General features: G+C 36.9%; 1 protein-coding gene across 1 annotated transcript; it reads right to left on the bottom strand.

Annotated features, from left to right (window-relative positions):
• LOC122829474 (cdc42-interacting protein 4 homolog) lies at positions 1–21,395 on the bottom strand. Its single transcript, XM_044114046.1, has 14 exons — positions 21,165–21,395; positions 15,296–15,411; positions 14,677–14,730; positions 9,520–9,667; positions 9,351–9,413; positions 8,893–8,997; positions 8,641–8,769; positions 8,399–8,545; positions 7,400–7,555; positions 2,891–3,000; positions 1,959–2,091; positions 1,809–1,879; positions 637–746; positions 1–552 (listed from the first exon to the last, which is right to left on the bottom strand). The coding sequence occupies exons 1-14, from the start codon at positions 21,186–21,188 to the stop codon at positions 407–409; spliced, it is 1,512 nt and encodes a 503-aa protein (XP_043969981.1). The 5' UTR covers positions 21,189–21,395; the 3' UTR covers positions 1–406.
• Positions 21,396–21,983: the final 588 nt, after the last annotated feature.

Here is a 21,983-nt window from a genome sequence, read left to right as displayed (position 1 = left end):
TTTGAGGTTTGTGGTTTTAATCAAACAAAAAAATAGAAAATCCAAATGGAATGAATACATTAATAAGGTTCTATATAACAGCTCTTACATCATCAGTGTGACAAAAATTAAGGTAAACATTCACTAGATCTGTCATTTCTAAGTTTTAAATGCACTTAAACTGATAAGGACCACACCAGGCTGGTAATCTGCATATTGAGGAAGCATTTCATGTCACAGAGAGCAGAGATCTGGAGTGTAATATACTGCAATATAAGTGAATAATACCCACTCATATTCATTTCACTGTAACCATCTCTGGAAGCGATGAAACACAGGTTGAGGGCAGCTGCAATCATCTCCCATGCCTTTGTGTTCACCACTAGATCTTTGACCTTGCAGAAAAAAACTCTGGGATGGAACTAAACTAAGGTGTGAGTCTGACATATGATGTTGGTATGTAGCCCTCCTCTCCACTGCCTCTGAGGACTCTCATCCATCCATCTCCTTTATCCTCCTCCATGATAGTCAGCAGCTCCCCTTCAGTAATAGAAATGGTGCCCTCGCTGTTGGCTGTACACCAGAACACATCAGATGCAGAAACATGAAGAGCAGATTTATTCTAACAGAAGCTCAACAGGTAAATCACAAATGTACCTGCGAAGGTGTAGAGAGCAGTGCATTGACCAACGGGACTTTCGATGTCATCAAACTCGTCATCAAACTCTGCGTAGAGGTTAGATGACGAATTCTGTGTGGCTGTTATGCTGGAGGAGAACAAAACGAGATTCACACGACATTTTCTTGTTCATTAAAGTTCTGCAAATTCATTACAGTGACCCATGAGGTAGGAGTCACAAATAAAAAAGGAAATAACTCTCCTTTCTTATAGTCTATTTTGTTCCTAGGATTAGTTAAGATAAGCAGTGAAATTACCAAAATGTTCCCTTTTTGGTGACACTAGCAGCCTTTATTCTGTTATCAGTCAGAAAATGGGAAGAGAGAGAAGAGGGGAAGAGGATAGGAAATAATCCCTTCCTTCTGTATATCAGCCCACTCTGCCTGCATGCCACCATATGTTCCTTTTTTAATCTTGACTTGCAGGTAGGCATTATGTTTGCCATAAACAGTTATATAAATAATCTTATAATGTTATTTGTAAATATTCAGTTATCAAATTTTTGTTTAGGAAAAGTTAAACTCAGATGAAACTCTTAAGGGTTCCACTGTGGTGAAATGCAATAATTCTTTCCATGTGTCCAGGACAGTAACCAAAGTCTTTGCTTTCTTGCAATTTCTCTTTTCTTTTCTTTTGTCAAACCACAAATGAACTTAGAGTCTGCATTCCCACAAAAAGGTTCTGACAAATTTAAACTCGGGACACTTTGACCAGCAGCATGTCACAGAGACATTGTTTGCTGTCATTTCGATAGTTGAATTGTTTAAAAAAAATGGCAAAAAGAAAAAGAAAAACTGAATTTGACAGACAAAAACTAATAGTGATTCCCACAGACATTTTGGTTGCAGATTTTGAAAGTTGTAGTTAATCCACTGATGGATTTTTACAAATTTCCTAAATATGGGACTTGATTCAAACAAACTGTTCTTCTGCAGTAGACATGTTTCTGTGGCCGTTTCTCCATCTTTAACGCAACGTGGCAGAAGATGATACCAAGGTTCAACAGAAATGAAGTGAAAAGAAAGACAAATAACAAAAAATGAAAGGCTGCCTGGTTGACAAAATTTATTTGACTAGAAAGCGTGGCTTTCTAATGAACAACAACAAAAGTACTGCAGATCCCAAATAATCCCTTAAATGCAGGTCTTACCCAGACTGACTGTTATTGTTGGTGATATTGTGTGAGGAGTCTTCTCCACCCACCGCCTCTGATAACCACATCTGGGAGGAATGGACAAGTCAAATGTTTAAACTCAGACAATGTGTTGTACATATGCATATCTGCACATTGTGTAATAACCTCATATTTAGCCAGTTCCCCTCTCAGGCGGCCGATGTTCTGGCTTGTCTGTGTGATTTGGGGCTCCAAGCAGGAGGGGTCGCCCATCTGTGGATTCTGCTCATACACACCCCTCATCTTCTCCAGAGCCTCGCTGAGGTCAGACAGACAGACAGATAGACAGACAGACAGAGGTGTTACTGCTGGGGAATGGTCTGCTTCTAATAAAGAAGTTTTGTGTCCTGCATTGTTTTTGAGGTTAGATTATTCTGTGTTCCTTAGTCTCTTTCTTTTTTATTACATCAGTCTTGTTTCTGTTTTACTTTAGTTCAGTCCTTTGGTGATTCTAGTTCATTATGTTTACTTCTTGTGTCCAGTTATTCTTTGTTACTTCAGTTTAATTATTAATCTTAGGTCTACTTATTCTTTAATGTTGGATTTATTTCCTTGCATACTCTCCCTCGCCCACTGTGCCATTTCTCTCTCTCTCCTCACACCTGGAACCCATTAACTCATCAGTCCATGTCTTTTGTTCCGGTATTTTAACCCTTCTCCTGCTCACACCCCTTTCCATCCCATCTCTTCTCTGTTTACCTGGATTTTTTTTTTTACTTTGGAGTTATGTTTTTTGCTCTGCTCTGGCTCCCTGTGATCTAAATTAGTTTTTTTAAGTTCTGATTATCATTTTTTCATTAAAACATTCCTCATCTAAGCTACCTCAGCCTCTCTGCATTTGGGTCCACCATCAAAAACACCTCTGATGACAGGAAATCTCTTTCAGTGGTGGAATTTCTGATAAGAATCTTAATAATGGGAAGTGTTCAGAGGACATGTTGTGTAACAGAGCATTGCATCGATAAGGCAGCATATCTCTAAGATTTCCCACTGAACAGAGCCTGGTTTTACTTTCACTTTGTTTCCAAGAAACAGAAGTTAGCAACTCTCAGTTTTACCCTGAGTCCTTTTCCTTGGTCAGTTCTTTGGTGATGTCATCAATCTTTGCCTGCAGCTTTTTCTTCCTCTGTTCTGGAGGAAGGTGGGAGAAATCCTCTGCAGGAGGAGACTGCACAAACAAACAGTGCATCAATGCAGATGACTATGACACGTGATCAGAGCATAATGAACAATCCCTGGCAAAAGTATCCACATCTCTTCAACTTTTCCACAGTTAGTCATATTACAGCCACAAATCTTACATTTTGTGTCATAGACCAACGCAAAGTAGGGTATAACTGCGCAGAGAAATACAATATGTAGTTTTCATAGTTTTCTTAATAAACTGAAGTGTGGCATGCATTTGTGAGTCAGTATTTTATGGAATATCTTACAGCGTTACAGCTGCCTATCAAGTCTTTCCATGTATGTTTTTACAGACTGAAATTTTGGCCTCTTGTTCTCTGTAACGTCAGTGTGATGGTGAGAGTCTATGAGAATGAAGTTTCGAGTTTTGCCACAGATTCTAAGTTAGATTTATTTCTGGTCTTTGACTGGACCATTCTGACAAATACACAGACCATGGCAGGTCTGGTTGCATGTTTAGGGTGTTTGTCCTGCTGAAAGAACAACATTTTTCAGGCTGTATAAACATATTTTGTTGTAGTAATGCCTCTAAACCCTCACCAGCTCAGTTGTCCATGCTGAACAAAAGAATCCCTGCAGCATTCAGTGTGGTACGTTCAGAATGATCATTTTTATAATACAAATCATTTTGAATGAAGGCCAAATTGTCGCTGTTTGCACTGTTTCCTACATCTGGCAGACATCAAGCATTTTTTTTCTTGCATCAGATTATCACCATCTACAAGTATTGTGATTCTTGTCTCCTGCCTAAGCTGTGAATCTTTGCAGCTCATTGAGAGTTGTTATGGATCTCAGGACTGCTTAGTGCTCTCTTTGCTCCTCAGCCTGGGTGGATGACTATGTCTTAAACTTTGTATTATAATCTTAATACTTTCAGATGATGTAGTGAACAGTGCTTTGCAAAATATTCCACTTTGGGATACTGTTCCCAGTGTTTCCAAACCCTGGTCTTGCTTCAGCACACTTGATTCCTATTGATGGCTGATTAACAGGTTTTTGCTTCACAGCAGTCATGTGAACCAAGTGTGCTGAAGCAGGGAAACTTAAAGTGTGTAGGGCGATGGGCCACCAGGACCAGGTTGAGCCATCCTGCAGTAACCTAACAACTTCCTCCCTGGATCTTTGTTCTTTGGTCTTCACGATGCTGGATGCTCATAATGTTCTGTAATGAACCTCTGAGGTCTTCACAGAACAGCTACGTTCCTATGTCGAGTCTAGGAAATGACTTCTAGATCCAAGCGGTAGGATTGGATTTGATTTAGGCGTATCAGAGTAAAGGGGTCTGTGTCATCTTGCTTCCTCTTCAGAATCCAAATGAAACTCAGTGAAGTCTGTGTTTGTAATGCAGCCAAACTTGAAAAAGTTGAAGAGATTATAATTACAATAAAAGTGAAAGGAGAAAACAGTTTGTACAGCTTCAAATAGAGCAAACAAAGAACAAAAAATAACGAGGAAACAGAATATGTAAAGAAATGAAGGATTCAGACGAGGTGAGAACTAGGTTCCCTCCTACTAACCCAGAGAAAATACCCATAAATTTCAGCTCTAAAGTGATTTGCTCTGGTTCAGAATGAACCACCTGTGATGCCACACAAGCATAAATAAAAATTATGCAAGGGAATGTCAAAGTCTTTTTTACCATGTCTTTATGGTAAATGTTTAGACTGACATAAAAGAGGACGTTATTTTATAATCTTTTAATTATAAACTTATTATATAGATTAAACTTGTTTTAGTCTAAATTTGTCAAGACTTTAGATTAAGAATAAGCTTATTGCTGTTCAGCTACTTGAACAGCAATAATGTTTTTTCTTATATTTTAATTAACTTAAAATTCTTTAAACAATATCTGCTTTTAGTCTGAATTTTACAATCAAAGGGTCTCATGAAAGTTTCATAAAGTACATGATGACTCTCTGTTAGGAACAGCTTGAATAGTGGCTCCTGAGTTTGTGTCATTGAAGAAGTTTGATGAAAAATGCTCTAACACTCAAACATCAAAGGTTCAGACAGAAACTTCCCATGCAGCCAAGTATTCCCAAACAACTGCTAACACAGTCAGCATACCGTGTGAGTGTTCAAATGAGCGGCAAGCTATGTGGACCTGATGTTTTTTTATAACTGCATCTCAGGTTTTAAGCAGTGTGACAAATTGATTTTCATATATTTCTTTACTTTTTCAATTTTTAAATAATGAGCAAATATGTAAGAAAAATAATGTTTGGACCAAAATAATGAAAATAAAACTAAGGCTATGTACATATGATATTGATTTCTAAATTACAAAGAACTGATGGCATAATCACTGTGTCTATTATACCATCACAGGTAAATATTTGATCAGAGATCCCTGAACAAAATCAAAGCAAACATTTCCCAAATTAAACTCACTTTGGTTATTCTAGTGAAACAGTAACTCCACCTAGATCCAGGATGTCAGCAGGGACTTTCATCAGAACATAATAACAATAAAAGAGGTTCAATAAAAGTCTGTCAGCAGCTTCAGCCAGATAGTTTGGATCTTGGATTTTCTGACAGAGCTGCTGTCAGAAAGTCAGTAGAAACAGTTTGGAGAAACAGAAATCAAATCAACTAGAAATCAAACCAAATGCTTATCAGACTGGGACGAGATGCAAAGAGGATTTCTAACATTTCTAATAAACTCCAACCTGAAGCAGATCATAGTTCTCCAGGTCTGGTCCTCACTTCTCATTGCTGGTTCTAACCCTAACCCAGTGGGGAACATTGGGACTGCCTGCAGATCTCCTTTGTATTCTGATGACTTTCTGTCAGGAGCAGCACTGACTTATCATTAATTTGAGTCACAGGTAAGGGAACCCGTCACACATAAATTGGATCAGATTGGAAATGCTTTCAACCAGTCTACTAACCATCACTGTGTAGCTTTGATTGAACTCAGTCGTATCCTTAAGTTTACCTAATTTTTTAACACCTCGTCTTTGTGGACAAAATTTTCACTTGTAGTCCAATAAGCCCCGACTCCACCACTAACATTGACACAATAAATAGATGATCAGTAAAGATTTGCAGCTCTTCTTTTGGAGCCAGCCTCAAGTGGCCATTTAAAGAACTGCAGTTTTAGCTCTTTTGCACTGAATTTAGGCACAGTAGACTTCGAGGGGCAGCCTCTGAATTTGGTGTTTAATCCTCAAATGTTTTGGTTAGATGCATCCAGGTATGTAAGGTTAGTAGGGGTTGTTTTCTGAATCTATTGTGGAGTTACTGTTTAACTTCCCAAGTAAACCAATCCAGTTATCCAACACCTTTCATGTCCTTCTGAAGATGAACATTACAGTGTGCTTTTCACCATGTGTTATCTAGACAGAGAGAAAGAATGACTCAGCATGAAACGAAGGTACAACAAATCAAACTTATAATGTACAGTTTTACTGAAACATGTTGGCTGTAGATACAACAGATGTGAACACAGACCTGGTCCAAACTGGACCAGCTCTCAACAACCACCCTTTATGTATGAAGGAAAAAAATCCTGTGTGTGCGTGTGTGTGTGTGTGTGTGTGTGTGTGTGTGTGTGTGTGTGTGTGTGGGTGTGAGAGTTTGACTGAACTCATTCAGACTGGGACAGAACAGAACAGAATGGAGAGCCGAAAGGACAGACAGACGGAAAGATTGAAGTGAAAACTACAGATAAGTAGAGCTCAGAAGAGCTGAGCATCAGAACCACTTCTTTCACTATCATGCTAACTACAATGGTTGTTGCAATTGATTTTGTCAGCTAAATTGACAGTAGATTTAGTTGACAAAATTTTTATTATAATTAGTCGACTAAAATTAGCCTGAGACTAAAACAGTTCTGATGACTAAATTACAACTAAATCTAAATTACATTTTAGTCAAACCACTGACACTAAAACTAAATCAAAAGTTGCTTTCAAAATTGACACTGCTGGAGAACACAGAAAAAAGACAAGATGGAGGGATTTGTTGAAATAAAACAACAGTGATCAAAACGAAAGACAGGAAGAGCAAGATTTTGAGATGAAGAAATATTTCAAACAGCACGTATTAAAAGTCAAAGAGGGGCATGTCTGCATTGATAACGCTGGCTGATAAGATATGATTTGTGTATTATTTTAAGACATTGTGATAAAAGATAGTGTGTTATTTATAGCAGGTTCCTACAGGTAGGACCAGCAGAGCAAAGGTAAGTAGAGCCACACTAACGTCTCTAGTTATTTATCTAAAGTTATTGACAAGGCAGCAGCTCTCTCTGACTGCAGGAGAAAGACAAGCTGATTCATATTTATACATCTTAATATTAAAGGGAAACAGATGGGTGAAGCTGTGTTAATATCTGACTCTCTCTCTCTCCAAACATATTCAAAGACAGTCATGCTCACCTTTTGCTTCTTGAAGATCTTGTGCTTGCGTCCTTTCAGAGGGTTGAGGGTAGATTCTGAGTTTGATGGTTTGATGCCCTGGGAGTAGTCCTCAAACTCCACATCGGCGGGTCTGTCAAAGCCAGACTTGTGTAGCTCTATTAAAAGTTTTGAGTCCTGCCACGACACAAAAAATAAACATCGGCTGTGAATCAACACTCACTGCAGAAAGGGTGATGTTTCAGAGCTCATGGTTTTACACATTGGATCAAATGGTCCAGCTCTGGTGGTTGATTTTGATTTCTGATCTGAAATCAAAAATCATACATATTAAGTATGTTTACTTAATATGCTGTTGATGATCCTTTGGCAGCAGGTACAGCCTCAAGCCTGTTTGAATCTGATGCCGGACTTAAAAAGCCTTAAACATGTTGATGAGGGTCATTTAAATTCCTGTGTTCACTGGGTGAAACAAAACAATTTAAACACCGGACTTAAAGTCTGGCAACACCAGAGGGACACAACATGTTTTTGAGCCGTTGTCACATGAGTTCACAGAAATAAAGAGGCTCCAAAGCTTCATGTGTTGCAGAATATCGGATTTTTCTGCATGAACTGTGACATCACGGTGGGTCAGTCAGCAGCTGGAGAACAATGCTGGCCAAGTGAACAAAGAAAAATCTAACGAGAATTGCAGCAAAGGATTTGCGGTGGTCTGTTGAGAAAACATAGAAATATTCTCGAAGAATGTCACAAAAATTATTTTTATTATATGGAATTATTTCCTGCCTTCTAGGAGAACGCAACTGAAGCAACATATCTGTGTTCAGCTTTACATCTTTCATAAACAACTGGCTCCTATCTTTGGTTACTGTTAATATTTCTTTTCTATAACTGCCATGCTGCCGAAATGTGCTGTACAAATAAGCTTGATTGATTGATTGATTGATTGATTGAGTTTGCTGCCCATCAGATCAGAGAAATGTCAGACATGTCAGAAGAACAGAGTGACCCACTTGCCTTTTTGTGATCAATTTTTGTTCCTGCAGCAGCAATTCCCTCCAGACACTTGGAGATGATTGGCAGAACCTCCGTTTCAATGTGTGAAAACAGGCAGTAACCTTCTGCCAGCTGCTGGATCCTCCGCTCGTCCATGTCTTGGAGTTTCTGTTCAAAACACAAATCATCAAACTCTTTTAGATTCGATTTGAACAGAAACTACCGAGCAGCGTTGTTACAGTGCGTCAAAAAGACTTTCTCACGTTGTAGATCTGTGGTATCTCTGTGTAGTAGAAGGACTTTTGTTCTTTGTTGTATTTCTGGAGTTCTGCTGCATAGTTGTTCCTGAATTCTTCTGCTGCACGCGTACGAGCAAGAGCATGGTTCTTGGCCTAGAGAATACATACAAATAAAGACAATGGAAGATTAAAGGATGCAGGTCCAAATATAAAGGATGGCGTAAAAAGGACAGGTAGAACGCTAATGTTTAACAGCCAATGTTTACGAGTGTTTACTTTATCAACTTCAATTTTGGTGGCATTAGCGTCGTTCTCTGTTTTCTCTGCCTGCTGTGTGGCTTTGTCTGCCTCCGCCCACTCCTTGGCAAAGCGCTTTTTAATCTGCAAGCATGAACATGTGTAAATATATTACATTTCAGCAATAGCAGAATTAACAAAGCCAAGTCATGGAACTAAGACCTTACTCTACAAATTAGGGAAGGATTAAGATTTGCTCTGTTCTCCTCACTTGTTCCTGAGTGTTATTACTATAATCTCTAAGGTATAATTGTATCATTGGATCAATACAAAACATAAATCAAAAATGTGTTTGAATGAGAACAATTAACAAAGAGTAACTAAGTTAAGATTTAGAAGCCTGTAAAACAATTCCACAGCAAAAGCAAGACATCTATTATAATTTACAACATGGTTAATTTAGATGTAAAAAACTAAATCACCAACTCTTTACTCACAATTTCTAGGTGTTTGAAGCTGCTCTCGAGATTCTGCTGGGCCTTCTTGGCGTCAGAAAGGTACTGAAAACAGAGAAGCTGTGAGGAATCTGCTGCAGCTTTGGATGATAACACTGCAAACTTCAGCAAGATGGGATCTTTCAAAACTTCACATTCCTCCCCCACTCACTGTTTTGCGTTCCTGTTTGAGGTCCTGGAGATATTTGCTAAGCTTATCGCAGATGTTGGCCGACATGTTCTCAGCAACAAGCTCCCGTTGGCCTGCATAGTCACCCAGCTCATTCAGGACCTCCTGGAAAGACGCGTGATTGCTGAACCTACACCAGCAGTGAGAGGGAAAGTTGGAAATACATCAGAAAAGCAAAACCCATCAAACTGTATTTTGTGGTTGACTACTGTAAGCAAAGAATATGATCTAATAAAGATCATTTTACAATGACCAGTGTTGATTATACTGACTCCTGCATTATTTATTGCATCATATAATCATATTATATTGACTGCAAATGTGTAGCTCACAGATAATACAGATTTTTTACAGTCAAAGAATTTTTGCAATTTAAAAATTATGATTTTTGGCTTAAAGCTACCGAAACACAAAATTTTTTACAATACAAGCTAATTACAAAGGATTTTTATTGAAGAATTGTTATGTCATGGCCGATATTGTCATAAAGAAGACTGCTGGCTTAAAAGCAGACAGTCACTGATGTCTTCCACAACGAGGGTCTGAGGACCAAAATATTAATTTTTTAAAAAAAGTTGCTGCACACAGACTGAATATGAATGGAAAAATGGAGTGGAAAGATTTATGGAGTATCATCAAGGAAGTGAGGGACAATGACCCAACAATGAAGATGAGCTGAAGGTTGCTATTGCAACCTGGTCTTCCATCACATGTCAGCAGACCTACAGGGTGATCCACTCCATGCCCAACGCTTTGATGCAGTAATGCATGCATTCCCAGCCAAGTACTGAGCCTATCACCTCTGTCCTCAAAATCCTTTTTCATTAGCTCATAATCTAAGTCATACAAAATATTAAACAGAAATAATATTCCACTCCATTTTTGTGTAATGAATCTAAATAATAGACCATTGCTGACAAAGAATAATTCTGTTTTCATACATTATTTTTGTATATTTTTGTTTTATTCCTATTGTGGTAAACATATTTGGAGAAGACTATATTTTATCTGTGGACAACAAATCTAACCACGTTGAACCAATTATTTCTTGAGAAGACATAAGAAAATATTTTTGTTTATTTTGGGCAACATTGAGTTTTATGATTTTATTTACATTGTGAACTCAATTAACTTTCCATTAAAAAATATAGTCTACTAACATGCAGCTTTAGTGAAGTTTACTTCACTAAAGCTGCAATCAATATCTGATTGCATTTAATGTGAATGATTAGCTCTATATTTGCTAACTGCCAGCTTATGGATGCAGAAACCTGTTATTGCTTTGCCTAATAATGTCAAAACGAATATCTCAAAAACAGCAATAACTGTTCTGATTACCGTACTTTTAAAAAATGGACTTGAACTGCATTTTAAGCAGAACAAAATCTGAACAGGTTGGATTAATGACACTAACAATTACTTTATATTGTATTACTTTGGTGTTAAGAGATGAGCGTTTATTCTTTTTCTGGTAACAAACTGTCTCGAAGCACAAATCAGATTTTTACTGTTGTGTTCAATGTCAGTGTACCATTAATGGTAAAAAAAACAATTTCCCTTTTCTCCAAACTTCACCAACTTGACAATTCTTAAGTCAAATCAGATAAATAGTATTTTAAAAGAGCAGAGGAAATCTTATGTTTTATGAACAATAACAATATTTGTTGTTAAGCTGTTGCTAAGAGATGACAGCGTTTTCTGGGAACCAAGGGCCACAATGTAAACATTAGATATTTTAGGTTTTCAAAGTTTACCAACTCTAAATTTGTTGTCTAAGCATATAAGCAGTATTTCAAAAGAACTTATGTTTTATAAACAATAATATAGCTTATTAATTTGGTGTTAAGAGATGAGCGTTTTTTTCTTTTTCTGGTAACAAACTGCCATGAAGATTAAATCAGGTTTTTACTTTTGTGCTCAATGTCTGTGTACCATTAATGGCAAAAAAATATTTTCACTTTTCACCAAACTTCACCAACTTGACAATTCTTAAGTAGAATAAGATGAGTAGTACGGTACTCTAAAAGAGCAGAGGAAATCTTATGTTTTTTGAACAATAACAATATTTGTTGTTAAGCTGTTGCTAAGAGATGACAGCGTTTTCTGGTAACCAAGGGCCACAATATAAACATTGCATATTTTAGTTTTTCAAGGTTTATCCACTCTAAATTTTTTGTCTAAGCATATAAACAGTATCTCAAAAGAACTTATGTTTTATAAACAATAATATTACTTATTAATTTGGTGGTAAGAGATGAGCGTTTTTTCTTTTTCTGGTAAGAAACTGCCACGAAGTATAAATGAAGTTTTTACTTTTGTGTTCAATGTCTGTGTACCATTAATGGTAAAAAAACATTTTCACTTTTCACCAAAATGACGATTTTTAAGTATTATAAGATATGTAGTGTCTCAAAAGAGCAGAGGAAATCTTGTTTTTTGACCAATAACAATATTTGTTGTTAAGCTGTTGCTAAGAGATGACAGTCTTTTCCTCGTAACCAAGGGCCACAATGTAAACATTAGATATTTTAGTTTTTCAAAGTTTACCAACTCTAAATTTGTTGTGTAAGCATATAAGCAGTTTTTCAAAAGAACTTATATTTTATAAACAATAATATTACTTATTAATTTGGTGCTAAGAGATGAGTGTTTTTTTTCTGGTAACAAACTGCCATAAAGTTTAAATAATATTTTTACTTTTGTGTTCAATGTCTGTGTACCACTAATGGTAAAAAAATATTTTCCCTTTTCTCCAAAATTCACCAACTTGACAATTCTTAAGTAAAATAAGATGAGTATTATTTTAAAAGAGCAGAGGAAATCTTATGTTTTTTGAACAATAACAATATCTGTTGTTAAGCTGTTGCTAAGCGATGACAGCATTTTCTGGTAACCAAGGGCCACAATGTAAACATTAGATATTTTAGTTTTTCAAGGTTTATCCACTCTAAATTTTTTGTCTAAGCATATAAGCAGTATCTCAAAAGAACTTATATTTTATAACCAATAATATAACTTATTAATTTGGTGGTAAGAGATGAGCATTTTTTCTTTTTCTGGTAACAAACTGCCACGAAGTTTAAATCAGGTTTTTACTTTTGTGTTCAATGTCTGTGTACCATTAATGGCAAAAAAAACATTTTCACTTTTCTACAAAGTGACAATTTTTAAGTCTTATAAGATACGTAGTGTTTCAAAAGAGCAGAGGAAATCTTATGTTTTTTGAACAAGAACAATATTTGTTGTTAAGCTGTTGCTAAGAGATGGCAGCATTTTCTGGTAGCCAAGGGCCACAATGTAAACATTAGATATTTTAGTTTTTCAAAGTTTACCAACTCTAAATTTGGTGTCTAAGCACATAAGCAGTATTTCAAAAGAACTTATATTTTATAAACAATAATATAACTTACAGTATATTATGTTATACTCTTACTGTTACAGCATATTATGCTGCTTTAGAATAAATCTTGCTTTAGTCAAAAACTATTCCATTCATATACCGTGCCAGCTGAGAACAATTAGATCATTCTAAAATATATATTTTTATTGTTAACACTTCTTCACAGTCACAGATGGCAAAATATTGTAAATCCCTTCTGGAAGAGATTTATGATCTCAGCCGGAGTTTCTGATGAGATCTAAATAGAATAATTATTGAAATATTTATGACTGCTGAAGTGCTGAAGAAGTGTTAAAGTCTTATTGCTTATTGCTCAGAATATCATTTTTAAAGAGTAACACTTAGTATTAGTCAGCCAATTAGTCAGTTAGCCTGAAGACTGCTAAAAAGAGACATGCCTTAGATTTTTTAAATACCAGTCTCATATTCAAAGGAGCATTACCTTGACAATTGTAATGGGTGACATCCTTTGATTTAATGCCCATGAATCTCCAATAAGCCGACTGTCTTACTCTTAAACCAGAAGAATTAGAGTGTTTGAGGAAGAGCCGTAATGCGTTGGGAACAACTCTGCTCTAAACTATATTCACTTCCTCTGGTGATTCATCAGAAAAACTTTAAACTGCAGGAATGATAGAAACATTCAAAGCTTTTAAAGCTATAGCTTTAAAACATGGCATACTTTGAGATGGCCAGTGAAGCCATAGGTTAACGCTTATAATGGTTGTTATTCTCAACATTTATACAAGGTAGAATTTTTTGGGGTCTGAGCTATATCTTTCTTTAGCAGCATATAGCATCGTCTGTAATTATATTAAAAATGTGTAAATAACCCTAAAATGGGATTTTTAGGAGGGTGACTGCAGGATTGACTGTCCAGCGCCTGTCTCATGTAATATTTGTACATGTAAACAGGAAGTCATGCATTACTGATTCAAATTTCATTTAAAACATATACTATAACATAAATTATAAAAACGCTTCATTTATATCTCCTTCAAAGTGATTGTGATTTGTGAAAAGAAAAATGATTGAGGAATGTTTTCCCACTTGAAAAAAATCTAATTAAAGGTAGGGTTTTTCTAAAAATGCTTTATGTGAGTTTATGCAAGTGCAGCACAAAATGAATTTATTTTGTACATATAATGTCCATGGTTGTTAACAAACTCACAATGTACATAATACCTGAAGGCTAATTATTACAGTAACTACCTGTCTAGTTTGCTCTGTCCTGCAGTACAGCTCCCAGGCCTCCCCATGCCCTGAAACTTATTCCAGGTTTTCAGTGGGACTAGAAGGCATTTCCAAGTCGACTGCAACATAAAACCTGTTCAGAGTGGTCTGGATCAGCCCACTGGCTGGATCTCAATGGACTACACCCACAACACCTTCCTGACCAAACCTAAACTGAGCCGATGCCAGTCAATTATACAGTCCTCTCCTGATATGCTAAAGTTACTAAAATCCTCCAAAATGGTTATTTTTCCTTTGAACAGACACCCTCTGTCTTACATTCTTATTGGTATGAAGATCATGAAGATCTTTTTGCATTTAATTGTGTAGCATTTTACAGTCTTCTGGGGGTTTCTAATTTCATTAGAATGGAAGTATGACAATCGATCATTGTTTTAAAAAAGCAATGATCTTCATCAATGCCATTGCAAAATCAACACAATTTCAAGTGCAAGAAAAGAAAATCAGAACTATGGAGGATTTTGATGAGCGATTTATTTTCTTACTTGCACTCCTGCTCCTCTTTGCCTCCTCGTTTGGAGTACTTCTTCGTCAAATTCCTGTTAGGCAATCAAAAGAAACAACATTGACATTTTACAAGTCCATTGAAAGCCTACATTTCCATTCAGTGTATTTTATAGGGATTTGATGACAGATGAGTATGAAAGGGTGTTGGGGATGTTACTCTACAGCATAGCAGAGCTCAGATTCTCAGCTCTTGCCACATATTCTTTGTTTGACTTAGATTTGGACTTTGGCTGGGCCACTGCTGCTTTTACAGGTTTAAATCATTAATTGTATTATTATTTATTCAGTATTGCCTTGTATTTACATCCATCCATCTTCCCATAAAGTATGACCACGTTATTTGTCTGTGCTGAAGGAAAGCATCCCTGCAGCATGATACTGCCACTATGATGCTTTTGGGGGTTATTAATTGCACAGTGGCATCAAATTCAGAAGACAAATACTTTAACACCTTTCCATTTTTCTTTATTTGAAAACTTGAAAGCCACAAATCTTTTTCATTGTGGTTACAGCCATAGCTTTGCATGGATGTCTGACATTAAAAACAGTAAAATGCACAGAAAAATCAATCCGAGAAAAAAAAAAGTCAGAACACACCTGAGCTGCTTGGCGTAGCCCTGTTCTATCTCCGTCCGCTCCTTTACAAACTTTATGTAACGCTCCAGCAAGTCAAGGCCAGACTGAGTGTGTTTGTCGATGACATCATTCTGGTCCTAAGAGGAAAAGCCCAGAGTGATTAAATTCTTCTGCGGAGACACACCATTACGTTAACATGTGTAACAAACAGCTGGTCCCTGAGGAAGTCAGTTTTATGTCTAACACTGACACACTGCTCAGTCAATGCTAACTACTTCTGAGAAAATTACTGGGCAGAGTTCTTACCTAAGAAGCACGGCATGCATATTTATGAACACATAAAAGAAACAGTGCAAAGGTACAATAACCAAAAAAACCTCATACTTTACTCTCCTAATAGCCTACAACTCTTATCAGTTTACACACACTCATTTACCAGAACCACAAAAAACCTGTTGGACCAGCAGCAGTTGTTTTCAGTGAACCGTCAGGCCTTTATCCCCACAGCGCTGGATAACAATACGCTCTAAGGTTTTCTGAAAAACAACACGCCACCAAACTGAGCCGTCTGCTTACACAGAGTGAAACACAGATTCAGGGTGGCTCCTCAGTCTGTGTTATATAAGAGAAATGAAAAGAAAGAGACTTGTATGTTTTGGTTTAATAGAGAGCTGTAAACACAGATACTGAGAAGTCAAAAAGAAAATCTAAACAGAGCTCACACATGAATACAGTCAGCGAAGGTCGGGGGCAGGATGTGAAGGAGAAAAGAGCACGAAGAGAGAAAACAGCAGGACAATGGAGCGGTATGTTTGTTCCAGGAAGGAAAGCAATTAGGAAAATCAGATGGCTGACAAGAAAACCAAAGCAAAAGCTGTTGTTGATGAAGAGATTAACCCAGAAAATCTCCCAGATTTATCACTCCTGTGTAGGGACACACTGTGACTTTGCTTTCTTATGTCTACATGTTTGTGTGAAAAGGGGGGAATATTGTTTAGGAATGAGAAAACCATTAGCTCAGTCTACCTCCACCCTGTGACTGACTGTCTCTGGGGCTGCTGTGAAACCTGGAACTAGTTTGACTTGTCCTGTCTGTCGTTATGACGTAGAATCCTGGCAGCAGCACAAATGTTTGTGATCTTAACTTACTCCGCCTCATCTCAATCACCATATAAACCCGAAAATGGCTGGGCTGGTTCTGCCATCTTCTTCTTACTATTTCTAAGTTGTTTTTTTTAGCATTTGTCAGTATAGTAAATTGGTCAAACAGTTTCAACCAATCTCATTCCATATCTCCATTGGGACACAGTTTACCAAAAGGTCTCATTCTTTTTCAAAAGCCTCTCAGAGCGATTTTCTAAAACAAATGAAGTAGCAAAGTGGACCAAGTGTGAGGTTCAGCTTTTGGGAGCATTTTAATGTTAAAATAATTTGATAATAAAATCATAACATATATTTGATGTACATCTGACATTTATACACAGAGTACACAGTAGTTAGGCAAGAATGTTTTTAGAGCTTAAGGTTATTTTTAAATATCTATTTTTTTACTCCAAGCTGGATAAATGTTTTAGGATTTAAACATATCAGAGGTTGGATATTTGTGGTATTTGTGGGTGTGGCTTAGGAAGATCTACACCCTAATTTAATGTGTGCCTGAATGTTTCTCGCCCGAAACGTTCAGGCAACTTCTGCTACTCATGCATAATTGGCCAGTTGTTGTGCTTCTGCTTCTGTGGAAATTATGTGGAAATGTAAAATGAGAAAAAAAACTTTACTTGCTTACTTACTTAAAGATATATATATATATATATATATATATGTATATATATATATATATATATATATATATATATATATATATATATATATATATATATATATATATATTACCTTAGGCTTTTCTAATGAAGCAGTTCTGAGATTGTGAAGATGTTGAAGCATGATCACAAAAACGTTTTGCTTGAAAACAGACAAGATTTTTAAAAACATAATTTTAGTCGTTGTCCTGCGACAGACTGGCGACCTGTCCAGGGTGTAACCCGCCTCTCGCCCGAAACCTTCGCTGGAGATAGACACCAAACCCCCTCCCAACCCTACTAGGGTCGCCTGGCCTCACATTTATGTGAATAGGGGGCAGATATTGTAAGTTTGTAGTTCTTTCTGCTTTTCTCAGTTATGATTTCTTTTAGATGGCACATGTAATATTCATATTTATTAATGAGTAAATAATAAATAAATAAGAAATCAAATGGAAAAAGACGGCTTTTTGTGGTGAATGACGCTTGTTGTGAAGTGGCACTATGAAAATGAGCTGAACTGAACTAAACTGAACTAAACTGAACTGAACTGAACTGAACTGAACTGAACTGCTGTCCACGTGTCTTCTGGTTTAAATGTCAGCTAATAGAAGGAATTAACTCCTTGCCACAGTTACAGGTGACATTTTCAAATCTTTACAAACTTCCAAGCATGGTGGTGGTATCACAGTGCAGTGCAGCTGCAGTACTGGTTCTCTGGTAGATGGATGAAAGCTGAATCAAACTGGATGTTCCAACAAGACAATGAATAATTACAACTGTGTGCGTATGAGTTTTAACCTACGGGTTCTATTTTCCCCTGGTTAGAGAATTCCCCATGAAATTTTTCTATTTTTTACTTTGGTTTTCTTTATTCTATTATGAGTCACCCTTGGGGAAAAAAAATAAACATAACTCTACGTACTGAATTAGAAAACAGGTTTGGAAGACACTCCAGCAACTATTGTTGCTATGGCAACGATGACTTTTTGTTTAAAACCGAAACACATCAGCAAGGCCAATGAGTGTGAAGGTGAAGACAGTTTAGGAAGGATTAAATTAACCCCTGGTGAGAAAGTTCAATCCTCTTCATCAACTCTGAACATGTGAATCAAAGGAAGAGAAGTAGAGACCTAACAAGGAATGAAAATAGTTAAGGCTTCAGATAAAAGCTACCAAATGAAACCAAAGTAACTGGCTAAAGTATTAAATATGTGCTTTAAATCTATTTTTTGGTAAGGTAGAAAACAACAGCAGAGAGAAGATCTCTGTGTGTGTTGTTCTGAAAAGTGGCCAGATGGTTTCTATTGGTGATAAGGTGGAACAACCGAGTATCTATTCAGCACACCCACCACTTAGGTAATACCCAGGGTTGTGCTTTGTGTTTATCAATAATAGAGCAAGAAATAACTATGGAAGTAATGCTTTATGTTTATCCTGTATGACATCATTCTAAGGTCAGATCTGGCTGCTGACTGAACCTGCTGAGAATCCTGGGTAAATGTCCAGAGAGGAATCATCTGACTCACATCTTCTTAATCAGAAACCAACACGCAAAGCTTTTGAAACTTCAACAATTGGTAACCGTACGTGATCAGTGTGGAATCGTGAAGAAGTTTAAAGGTTTTTAAAAAGCTTTTTGTCAGAGAGGATTTTTTTCTAGACTTGAGGTGTTTTCATCTCTTCATCTCCCACATTCCTCTCTGGAACACCTGAAAAAAAAAATCCTCAAAAGAGATGTAAGAGTGTTTCTTGTTTCTTCAACCTCAGTTTAAATCAACAGTATTACAAACGGGAGCAAGGACAGTTGATGTGAACACAAAACAATCCTGCAATTTATTAAAGGTCCATTTAAGATCAGCTATTTTATGTTGTGAACAGTTTCTGTTAATCAGAAACACAAAGAGATGTTCAATGCAGTTTTCCGTCAGAAAAGATTGAATGAAGATTACACATGGCTCTTTTTCCTTTCAGCTCATCCTTGATGAACTCAAACAAAAAGATGCTTACACTGTAACATGCTGAAGAGCCGGGGAGTCAGAATCTGTTCTACAGAACCTGTTCTAGGATGGTAATGGTACACAGGCAAAGAAAAAATTATTAAATAGGGGCATAAAGAAAATATAATTTGTACTAAAGATGGAGCTAAACTTGTACTTAAACTGTCTCATAACAATAAATGAAACAACACTGCAGCTACACTAACAAGGAAGCTTTAGACATGTTTATGTTTTAAAAACAGACTGACTTTGACTTTGTAAGACCTCCTAACTGCATTTACTGCTTTACAACAACACAGAGCTGTAACCTAAAGCACTGCTACACTGAGAGGTGTAGAGTGGAAAAGAGGAGTCAACATTGACTTAGTTGAACAGCAAACAAAGTCAGTTTAATGTCTCACAAGCTTTACAAAGGCAGCAACTTTCAAAACAGCAGCTCTTCCATGTGTCTCTGCAGCCCCAGAGACACATGGACACTCTACTGCATCCAGCAATCCACACCACACCGATTTATCCTTCCTTCATTTTGGGAGATCGATGAACGGACGATTTCTACATGTGAAGTCGATCTGATCCACCTATTTTATCGACCTCAGCAAAGGTCAAAAATCAAACACTGTCCTCTTCTGCTCTGCTATGAGAAACGTTTGACAGACAGACATATAAAACTGTGTTTTGTTCTGGAACAATAACACACTGACTATATCATGTTATCCTAAAGTGAGATGATTGATTTTAAACAAAACTGTCACTAGTACCAAGAACATACAGGTTTATAATCAGGTTAATGATAATCACAGCTGGTCAAACTGACTACTGTTACAGACTACTGTATCCAACAATGTATTGATGACAATTCATGGAAGTTATGGATAACTATAATGAAGCTTCTCTCTGTTTTCACATTTTTCACACATTAAAAAAATGTTTACAGATAAAACAAAACTGAAATAAATAAAACCTGCATGAGCTGCAGCTGGACACAGAACAGTGTTTGGGTTCTCAGCCATGCAGAAGCCAAATGTACTGATGCTGTTTTAGCTTTATCATTTTTTTCTGATATACACCATTTATATCTATACATACGCCAAATAAACCCAGGATGAACTGACAGTTGTCCGTGTGTAAGCACAAACATTTTAAACTCAGCCTTTCCTCCCTAATTATCTAAATTTAGTTTGTGATCATGGTAGAGAGGACCAACTCTTACACAAGTTCACAAGTTTGGAGGAAGAGGAAATCATTTTATAAATGGGAAAATCTCATTTTATTATTTGTTATCAGAAGAAAAAAAAGAATGGAAGGTTATCCCACTGCATCACACCTGGAAGGTCAGGCTGTTTTCCACATAAATAAACACACCCATGAAATTCTGACCAATCACACACAATAGTTTAGCAAAGAATTGCCCTTAATAAAGAAATCTTTATTTTAAAACTGGATCTTAATTTGTACCTGTTACCTTTATCTTATATTAAATCATATTTTGATCATCTGAAACATTTGAATGTGACAAAAACAACAACAACAACAAAAACAGACTGAATCTGTAAGGAGCCCACAGCACAAATGTATTCGCTTTAGATGCCACAGGTGGCGCTGTTGTTAATAAGCTGTGTGTAGTGTTGGGTTTTCCTAACCTGTTCACTGCTATCTGGAAACACAGGTGACACAGAGTAGTTTCTCCTGGTAATTTGCACCCTGACCCGGGCTGTCACAAAGCAAATCTCTGATTAAAAGCACCGCATTAAGACGCAAGAGTCACAAAGAAAAAGCCTGTAAACCACAACAACAGTGTGTAAATAAGTCCAGAACCTTCCTGTGAACAGAACGGGCCATAAACTGTTTTACTTCCCCTGCTAATGATGAGGTATGCAGAAGTTGCGAAATCTCCGTCTGCGGGAGTCTGTTCAGTCCCGCAAAGGATCATTCTGCTCAGCGACGTTACAGTAACGACTATTACATGTTGCGTCTCCGGAAAAAAAAAAAAAAAAGAAAAAAAAAAAGAAGTCGAGAAACAAAGATTTAGGGTGTATTGAAAAGTTTTTCTGTCAGGAATGACTCCTAAAGGGTTGTCAGCTGTCAACTCACCCACAGACTTGTTCCCCAGTCCATGTCAGCAGAAGCTTAGATGTCTCAAAATAAAAAAGGAAAACTTTTCTCTGCTATTGAAGGCAAAAACAGGAACACAAAACAACGAAAAATGTAAGAGCAAAGCTTGCGCCAAACTAGGTTTGTTTCAAAGCGAAGAAAAATGTTTAAAGGAAGTCTACGCCTACTCCTCCTTGGCACCGACCAGGCTGTCCTGACTCCTCCAGCAGAGAGAGAGAGGAAGAGAGAGAGAGAGAGAGAGAGAGACAGAGCGACTGGGCGCAGTTTTACGGAAACAACTTTGATTGTTCCTATAGAGGACGGAGGGGGGAATGTAAAACTACCGGCTGTTTACTTTGTCTGCCAGAAGCAGCTTTAGGCTGTTTTCCTGTTCTGGAAAGCCGAGCACAGGAGCGGATCGTTAAAATCATAATTAAAACAAAATAAATGTCTGACAGTAAAAATGCTAAAGCCTCGTCAGCATTTCACACCTGAGAGGGAAAAAACAACACATCAGAGTTATCAGAGCTTTCTGAAAGTGTTGATCTGCTGTCAACACAGAAACAGTCAACTCCAAACAAGCTGCTCGGTTCTTTGTACACTGTTAAAAAAAACAACAAAAAAAAACTTAGAAGATATTAAATATTATCTATTAAAATTACTGACATTTTATAGAGCATCCTAAGGTGATGGCTAAATTCTAACAACATAAACTTATTTTATTTTGATAACTATTTATGTTGGTCATAATTTAACTGAAGTTGGTTAAGTCAACATGCTGTACTCGGTTCACTGATGCTCATATGATTTCCCATCATA

Source organism: Gambusia affinis, linkage group LG04 (genome assembly GCF_019740435.1).
Source record: "Gambusia affinis linkage group LG04, SWU_Gaff_1.0, whole genome shotgun sequence".
Classification (NCBI taxonomy): Eukaryota; Metazoa; Chordata; class Actinopteri; order Cyprinodontiformes; family Poeciliidae; genus Gambusia; species Gambusia affinis.
This window is presented reverse-complemented; position numbering and strand designations above follow the sequence as displayed.